The sequence below is a fragment of the Ostrinia nubilalis genome, chromosome 5 (genome assembly GCF_963855985.1).
Source record: "Ostrinia nubilalis chromosome 5, ilOstNubi1.1, whole genome shotgun sequence".
Lineage (NCBI taxonomy): Eukaryota > Metazoa > Arthropoda > Insecta > Lepidoptera > Crambidae > Ostrinia > Ostrinia nubilalis.
The window spans coordinates 4,792,949-4,802,264 of record NC_087092.1 but is presented as its reverse complement, the minus strand read 5'-3'; the positions used below and the strand labels follow the sequence as shown (position 1 = coordinate 4,802,264).

The following is a 9,316-nucleotide window of genomic DNA, read 5'->3' as shown; positions in this document are numbered from 1 at the left end:
TTGGCAGAGCACAAATAATTTGTAATAAACGGAACCGCTTAAACTTAGTCTGCTGCAGTGCAGAAGTTACAATATTCCTTTTGTTCTACAAACGACGGCACTTCAAGCTAAATAGTATGGCATCTTATACAGCCGTAATACGTGTTATTTTGCAACTAAAACTAAAGTGTATTTTGGTAACGAAATTCTTGCGGTGAGCGCAGCTTGGATTTTACTACGAAAATAAACACCAGCTCCAGGTTTTCGTAAGTGTTCTCTAGCTAATGAATTGTTAGCAGTTCACAACTGTAAGGCTTAAAACTAGTTCAGGGAATGCACAAAATGCTTCCACTTCCAGTTTCATTTTCAAACGCGCGCTTGTCGAGCTTCAAATCCTTGCGGCGAGCGCTTTAGCGTGCGTTGCATAAAGAAATGCACTTAGCTGTTAAAATAATATTTCTGGAACCATCTGATGAAAATGTAATCAGTAAGACCTACTACTACTGTAATCTATTACGATAGTTTGAACTACATACTAGGTTAGGATGCTGTTATTCTGTACTTAGAAAACGAGCAAAACTCTTTATTGACTCATTGCAGACAATTTTTTTTCAGCACGATTTTCTTTTATGGACTTCATCCACTCCATTCGATCCATCAGCCATAAAATTAATAAACAATTTAAAGCTCAAGGAACACTTTTCAATGTTCAGTCCTTTTCAATCAGACCAAAATATGTAGTAAGTGAAAGGCTTGTGAAAATTCTGCTTATATTTATTTCCACGTGCAAACAGTATTCTTAAAACTAAATATACAATTTAAGCATGAAGTCTTTTTCTTTATAAACGTTTTAGAACTAACAATAATTACGTAAGACATGATAAATGCCGGTCACACTGCTCTGAAAGGCGATCAATCTCAAGTGGTATAATTACGACAATTAATCTTTAGTCTTCACCATATCAAAAGTTTTGACATGCAGAGTTACTGTAATTAACTATCTCAAACATTAGATAATAATATGTATTCTATACTATTAAAGTTTACAGTTAAGAGTAGAGTTCCTGGCACGGATCTTAAGCGCTGAAAAAAACGCGCAGAATGTTTTTATATTGTTTCTATTACAAATATATTCACATACTTCTATGGACCAACACAACTATAGAAAAACGAATCATGTGTTAAACGATTCCAATTTTTGGTCGCAAAATCCGTGTGCTTCTTTTCCCTATCTGCTCAAGATTCATGAGATTCCTTTTTTTAACAGCCAATTATCACGTCCTTTATAATTATTATTTAGTTTGCTCACATTTTATATGACTACATAAGTGGGTTCTGCTGTGACCCCACAGGTGTTGTCCAGAGCAGAGATCTGCATGTAGCCATCGACTCCCCACTTCCTGCCCCAGGAGTTCTTCAGAATCCAGAAGGTCTGGCCGTTCTCTTCACCGTAGCCGACGAGGGTCACCTCGTGGTTGAGGACCGAAGGACTGCTGTAAAGAATCATCGCCATTACTAATTAGACTGCTGTGCCTCAAGAACACACACAAATGAAACTGTTCTTGTATTTTAAGGATGAAGCATGATAATCCTGGTTTCAGGTTTTAATGAGATGATACACATACGGTGCCTATTGAAGCAAAAAATATTCTTAACAAGACAACGCGTTTTGGAGAACATGAGTCTTGACATTTTCTAACTGGGAACTACTAACACAGGACAAGAGCAAAAGAACTCAAGACTTTCAACTCAAGTACTTACTTGAGTACATAGATACTGACTGCAGTGAGCTATAGATCCTAGCTACACAAGAGTTGCAGCGGTGGGAATGAGAGGTGGGAATAGTCCCGTACCCATAAGTACCTGACGTATAGGGTATTTGAGTTTTGTATTAAAACGCGCTGGACGCAGGCCACTATCAATCGATCAACATGGAAAGCATTGGGGGAGGTCTATGTTCAGCAGTGGATGTCCTATGGCTGAAATGATGATGATGATGATTATGATTAAAACGATTTGACTTACCACGATGCATCGTAGAAGATACCAGATGAATATAAGGAGAAGGCGTCATTAGCATTGACTGACACTGATAAAGGTCCGTGGTTAATTACGGCCACCTGAAATCATACTGTCTAGTTTAAATTTTCCTCTAAATTAATACTTTTTCGTCAACTTCCATTACCGGGTGATTTTACAGGTCAAATAAACTTCAACGGACCAAGCATCTAATTTTCATATATTAATTTTGATTGGTTTTTTATTTTTTTACAAATCTTTGTTTAAAGTTCGATAACTATGCATTTTCTTACTTACTTTCAAAGCATTGATGCTGTACGGGCTTACGTCAGTGAAGCCACGAATTGGGAAAGTTGTAGTCATGTTTTCGATGTGACAAAAACCATCCTGGAAATAAAGTAAGCAAACATGATTTAAAACATACAACACTCAAGATAGGCTTAGAGCTAGTGATGGCCAGAGCCCAGACTTACGTTACTTGCCATCGTTTTAAGATACGAGTAGCTACCAAAGCCACGATAACTTCATGATGCATCGATATTCTTAGCTATGTTGGGAGCATGCACTGACAAACTTTTAGCTTTTATAAAATAACGTAGATTGGCAACAGTGTTAACTGCCCATTGCCAGTCATGTCGTCTCGTTCTATTGCAAAGAATCACCATTTGATGAGAGCGAGAGCAAAAACGGAAATGGATAGTTAACACTGTGGCCGTGTGTAGGTACGTCTGGCGTTCACCAGCTCTTAGTCTATATTTCATTTATGTTCGTTGTAAAATAAATACCGTGTTAGTGTACTGGCCGTACTCCGCTTCAGTGGGCAAGCCGAAACTCATCATCCACTCGTACGCAGCATTGTCCGTGCCACCATCACAACCAGCCGCACCAAAGCTAAAAACGAAACGTTAAAGTACAGTCAACGGCACTAGAGACTTATTCATTTTTGCAAAATAGCATCTCTTCTCTTCCAAATAAATGTGATGGATTTATTTAAAGGGTTGTTTTTTATGGGACAGGAGGCAAACGAGCAGATGGTAAGTGATTACCGCCGCCTATAGACACCCGCAGCCTCGGAGGAGTTACGTAAGTTGCAGGCCTTTACTTTTATGCTTCACGAAAAAATACTTTTAGAGGACTGCTGAGATATTTTTTGCTTTCTTCACCTTCTATTTTTTTTAAATATCTAAGCTCTGACTACTGCTTATTAGGTAGGGGTTTGTACTCACGCCCAGGCACAGTCCACGAGAGCCTGGTTACTGAGGGTCACCAGCTTGCCGGTGCTGCGGGCAACAGCGCCTTCCATGGAGGCAGTGGTGCCGAAGGTCCAGCAAGATCCACAGGATTCTTGATCTGTAAATAATATTAGTTTAGCACCCATTCATCATCAGGCTACGAGTAGTCTCGTTGCAACACGTTCATCATCATTACACGAAATTGACGTCCGCTGTATGATGTAGCCTTACCCTAGGAGGGTCAATAGCACATTTTCCGTTTTTTTTCATCCAGCTAATACTATGATATCCAGTTACTTTCATCTACGTGACCATTGCTAAAACGTATCCTCAAAAATATTTTCAGTTCGATTAGGATCACTGTATTGAAAATATCTTCTAATGAAATAATGCTTCTGAACTTATCCTATAATTAAATAAGGGTTCCTTGTCAGGACTACGGAAAAAATGTATACTCACTCTTGACTGGCGTGACAAGGCCGTACATTCTCGTGTCGTATTCCTTAGGTAAGTTCTGGGCCAGTTCTTCCAACTCGGCCTCTGTGTAAGGGAACGGAACTGTTCCAACTTTGCCCTTTGGCCTGGCCTGCAGGCCCTTGTGCCTGACCATCTCGGCTTCAGTGCGGTCTGCGAACTGGTTGATGGCCAGTTTGTAGCCGAGGTTCTTGCGATTGGTATGAGATACAAGTCTGTGAATAGGAAGTTAATATTTTATGTCTACTTCTCCTTTTAACATCAATTTCAATGGGATGCTGACACAAGTTATTTATTCTACTTTTATGGTTATTAATAAATAAATAGACATCCATAATTTCACAACACCGCTGTGCTATATCCACCGTAGTATACTCACAGTGGTGACAACTCCCTGCATGTGTTATGAAGGTACACGTTAATATTTTCGGCGAGATTGTTTTAATAAATTACCTCATATTCTTCCTGAAGATAGTTTTTCTCATTTCGTGTTCGCCTTCAAAGTAATTTTTGTTGTGCTTCTTCTTGAACCTGCAAAATATAAGTGTTTATTTTACTGAGTGTCTGAGTCTTAGGCCGGCAATACACGGGCAGTTCGAGCAGTTAGTCAGTGATCAACATACACGGACCGCTCTTGCAGTCAAGAGTCAATAGCTTGAAGCTGCCGGTGATAACTGCTCGAGCAGTTGGTATTAACTGCTCAACAAATCACAAGCGCGCGCGCCGTGGAATGAAGAAAGTGGGCGGAGGTAACTGCGCGAGAGCTGTCGACAGCTCGAGCAGTCAGTGTATGGCTGGCGACTGCTTGACCGCACGATGAAAATTCACCGTGCTGTCGACCGCCCGAATCAGTATCAGTGTGTCCATAGAACTCTGCAGTAATGCAGTTCACTGTGCAGTCGCAGCTTGACTGCTTCAAGCGGTCCGTGTATTGCCGGCTTTATACACAATAAAACATTTTCTTTTTAAAATACTTACGCTCGAAAAGCGTGTTCAACATGATCATTATTCTCGGGATCTAAAAAGAGGAGACCTTCTGTGACAGCTTCGTCGTCCATTGAATAAATTCCCTCCTCTTCGCAATCTAAAACCAACACAAGTTAGCAACTAAGTTATACGAATAGAATGTTATACCTAATATATTATTATAGTTAATCAAATTTTCTAGCGTTAAGAGTCGCTTCTCAAAGTCTCAAAGAGAGCAGTCGCTGGGAAGCGAAAGGTCGTGTGTTCGATTTTCCCACCTTAGGCAAAAAAATGTTGTAACCTTTTTTCGTCTAACATTATTTACCTTCTTCGGCGTCAAAGACATCGTATTCAATTTCATCAGTATTGAAATTTCTAAATTCCCATATTTCGTGCTTATCCAGCGTCCCAAGCCACGTGTTGTATTCTTTTTCTTCATACCTAAAAATATATTTATTTTAAAATTATCACTTCACGGGATTTATTGCAACAATATCTATTTTAACGGTAAATAAAATATTTACCCTCCCGAGGAGGGTATTAATTTTATAGTAAAAATGCAACATAATAGTTTAAAATATTATATATTTATTTTGTCATACTTAAATCGGGTTTTTAAATAAAAGATTTGAAAATTAAATCGAGTTAGTATCATTTAACAAAATCTGGCTTACTATATTTAGTTAAGTGGTTTTATTAACTATTTACCTTACTGGCACCCATGCCTTGATATCAGTTTTATAGAATGCCCAAATAATGTACTGATACTCAACATTTGTATCATCATCTTGGTACCAGAATTTTGTAGTATCTTGGTCATACATGAGTTCATTGCCTGAAAACACAGAGTTTAAAATCCATGAAGTAATCTCAAAACCATAAAAGTTTTACCAGTAGTTATATTATTTTTTTCTTACCAACTTTTTTGAAATCTCTGTATCGTATGTTCGGTAAAATATCTTCAAGCGTTTGTCTAACGTAGACGGTTCCTTTGATTTTGTGGCATACAATCTCAGTGTTTGCATCTTTATCAGTTTTCGGAAAAATCTGTGGATAAAATCAAAGATAATGTATATGTAAGAATGTTTTTTGCAGTTCAAACTGTTTTTGAGTAAGAACATTGGTCAAAACACACTACAAAACGAAAGAAACGAACGAAAAAGAAGCGAAAGAGAAATACTTCAGTACCTACTACCTAAGGTAGATAGTATTTTTATTGGCACAGTTTACTCTGTTATGAATTTTGACCGATGCCTAAATTTCAAATCAGGCAAACCCAATTTTTCCAATTTTGCAGTCTAGTCTTGACTAATGCCTTTAGTAAAAAACGGTTTTGACTGTATTACCTCGTATTTCACACCATATTTGCTATTCTTCGTCGTTATTATGGATTTAAAAGCTCCGTCATTGTAATCTATCCTTGAGCACTTGGGTGTTCTCCTAAAAATAGAAGAGTTTTGCTATAAGGTATAAATAAATACACAAAATAAAATCAGATTTGTATGAAAATTAAAATAGTTAAAATGATGATATCAATTTTCTGACTTTACCATACCATTTATATGCACATGGGCTAGTGTCAGCTTATAACCCCATTTACCTAACACCCTGTATATTCCGGGTCTATTCAAGGCGAGAGTACAGATATATACCTACCATCCTAGACTGCATCTCACTGTAGGTTGATATTGGTTCTATACGAAAAGTAGAGTAAACTCTTTTTGTTTGATCAAGTTTAAACATTACACCCTGTATAATAATAAACATTACCACATCTGATATTGTTCTGAAAATCCAGCCAGAAGGTAAACTCGAGTAGCTTCAAAAGTGTAGTTTGCTGGCCATTCGAGTTCAGGAATATCAGCATTGTCGTCTTCTTTTACCACTAAAATAAAAATACAATAACTTAAAAATAAAATTACGAGCTGAAGGCACAATAATTAACCCTGAGCTGTTGGCACAGTATCCTACTGTTTTTTGTCTTGTACCATGATTGTAAAGTGTCAATGAAGTATTTTCTATTTCATTTTTGGAAAATACCTACGATTAAGTCTATACAGGGTGTTACTTTGCATTCTTGCCATATTTACAGAGGTTACTATATTACTGATACTGAACACAAATCCGTAAAAAAAAATGCCCGAAAAATTTTTTTTTTAATCTTGAGTGTTTTATTTTATCGACAATCTGTTAAGCACACCACTAATTATCGTAACGCATGCACATCACTTGTTGGCGATGGCGATGGAGACTTTTTTACTTTTTATTGTATTTTTAAATATCTATTGCAATCTATTGTCTTTAAAATGTATTTTTGACACTTGTAAAAAACTGAGAAATCCATCAATCACAAAATATCACGTTTTAAATAATACAAAATGACTGAAGTGTATTCAAACAACGAATAATTTAATCAAAATGGTGCTTGGAGTGTCTGCAAGACGTCTTAGACGAAATGCTTGATAACGTACCCTTAGCGTTACACCAAATGCTCTACTACCAGCAGGATGGTGCTCCCCCACAAAAAGGACGTCAAGTGCGCGAATAATACGTTTGGTGAACAGTGGATTGGACGAGGGGACCGGTAGCTTGGCCACCACGATCCTCGGACCTGACACCAATGGATTTTTGGAGTGACTTGAAACGACTGGTATGCGCAGAAGAGATAAACAGTGTAAACGCGTTACATAAAAGAATTGTTTTAGTGAAACTGTGAGTCAAAACGTTTATGTGTTGCGAAAACTAAAGCGAAAAACCTACGCTTCGCCGTGCTAGACTGTGCCTTCATCAGAACGGAGGACACTTTGAACACTTGCTTCGCAGTACGTAAACTTTGTAAGTAGGAACTTATAAATAAATGATTAATTGTGAATAAGGTGATTTCATTTCATACTTAATTTATTAATTTGTAAAAATAGGGTACAATGTTATAAATTAATTAAAACCCTAATAATTAGGTGCGTATTTTTGACGGCCCTAAGCCCGTAAAGTAGAAAGGAAAATCTGAAATCAACTGAAGAGTATTTTAAAATAATTATTATAACTCTATAAAAAGGCTGGTACCCAGAGCCATAAAACATCAGATTATTAAGAACTAGGCCACGCCCACTAGGTTTATTCCACTTGCACCTGTAGAACGTGCGAGACAAAATTGGTTTATTCCAATTTGTACTGAAAAACCAAATTTACTAAAATCTTAGTGTACTTTCTTTATGGGAGTCTCTTGTTTATCTTAAATAATAGGTATTGTTCCCTACTCTTATCCCTGTGAATATGGCAAGAATGCAAAGTAACACGGTGTATTTTTTAAGAGAAAAATTTGACATTAAAATATGACACCACGTGTGCATAAACGCATGTCACAGCTAATATTTTTAGTGTATGTGATGATTTATTTTTTAAACAATTAGCGCAATCTGCATTGTAAAAATAATTTTAAAAACTTACCACATTTTCCGTGGACCGCCAGCAGGACAGATAAAAACAAAATATGTGGTAACCACATTTTGCACTGTGAGTGTGCAATGTGGTATATGATATACTACTTACAGGAAAATGAATTTTCAGCGGTTTATATACACAATCAGTTATCACAGTTTTTGTTAATGAATTGAACGGGTGTTGGTACATTTTAATGGGATATGCATTTAGAAATTAAAACAATATTTTATGTAGAGTGTTTAATAATAAATGTATTATTAAACTAATGCTGAATGAAAAAATGCTGTCGCGGGCTTGCTGTGTAGAGTCCTTTAGACAATATTGTATTGTTGTTTCTAGCCTAATTTTTAATTAGGAACATTATATTTCAAAATGTATTTCAGTTAATAAATAATTGATAAATCAATACCTACCTCTCGTAAGAGACTGTATCCAAAAGACTGGTAAAGTTTTTTCTCTACATTATATAATTTTATAGACGCCGACACAATTTTTTCGTAGCAATAATTATAAGTAGTTGGCTAAACATAATACAAGTATGTGTGACCGAAAGCAACTTTTACAATTACAATTAATAAATATTTTTTAATATAGTAAGGTTAATAAATTTCATAAAAAAAGAATGTCCACACGTTTATATCGTTTATCCCTTACGTGTTGGTCGGCTGGTTATTAATGATCTCGCTTAAATATAGTTGGCCATTTACTTTGATAAGATAAATATTACGACACTATTAGTTAATGTGGTAGCGATATTAAAGTAGATCGTGTGGGTTCATTTGTTTAAATAACTTTTTATGAAAACAAAATGAGGACCTATATGTAGTTTTTTCTCATAGTTTTGATTTTTTTACATTATCGACATTTTGTTATAAAATACGAGTATGAATTTAATCATCTTTACTCTAGTCTATTTATTTTCACCACCACCAAATAAAACTCTTACCTTCAACTTAACTTATCCTATTTTTAATTTTAAGACCGGCTAAAATATCTCATGCGTAACGTAATTAATAGCACTATTAAAGAAATTGTATAATTACCATAATAAATATTCTGTACAGGATATTAAAACCTCGCCAGTAGACCGGCACAAAAAACTAAGCCATCGCCTGGGGACACGGCGTAGTAAAATTAAAATATGCTCTACATTTACTTTCAGAGTTATTAAAAATCGAAATTGGTCTTGTAAATCGATAAATGTA

The 9,316-nt window shown here is 36.2% G+C and overlaps 1 protein-coding gene across 1 annotated transcript; it reads right to left on the bottom strand.

The window, feature by feature from the left end:
- Positions 1–732: 732 nt before the first annotated feature.
- LOC135071704 (digestive cysteine proteinase 2-like) lies at positions 733–8,202 on the bottom strand. Its single transcript, XM_063965484.1, has 14 exons — positions 8,118–8,202; positions 6,441–6,555; positions 6,017–6,110; positions 5,588–5,717; positions 5,379–5,505; positions 4,996–5,111; positions 4,683–4,788; positions 4,158–4,235; positions 3,690–3,919; positions 3,225–3,348; positions 2,784–2,889; positions 2,296–2,385; positions 2,005–2,099; positions 733–1,472 (listed from the first exon to the last, which is right to left on the bottom strand). Exons 1-14 carry the CDS (start codon positions 8,173–8,175, stop codon positions 1,292–1,294), a joined length of 1,650 nt encoding a protein of 549 aa, XP_063821554.1. The 5' UTR covers positions 8,176–8,202; the 3' UTR covers positions 733–1,291.
- Positions 8,203–9,316: the final 1,114 nt, after the last annotated feature.

What these genes read in the sequence shown, in the direction of transcription:
- LOC135071704 (XM_063965484.1), bottom strand. Translation starts at nt 8,175, where the DNA reads ATGTGGTTACCACATATTTTGTTTTTATCTGTCCTGCTGGCGGTCCAC. An exon ending in ACGGCCAGTACACTAACACG is followed by an intron (nt 2,386 to 2,783) that starts GTATTTATTTTA and finishes CTTTATTTCCAG; the next exon opens with GATGGTTTTTGTCACATCGA. An exon ending in ACAGCATCAATGCTTTGAAA is followed by an intron (nt 2,100 to 2,295) that starts GTAAGTAAGAAA and finishes GTATGATTTCAG; the next exon opens with GTGGCCGTAATTAACCACGG.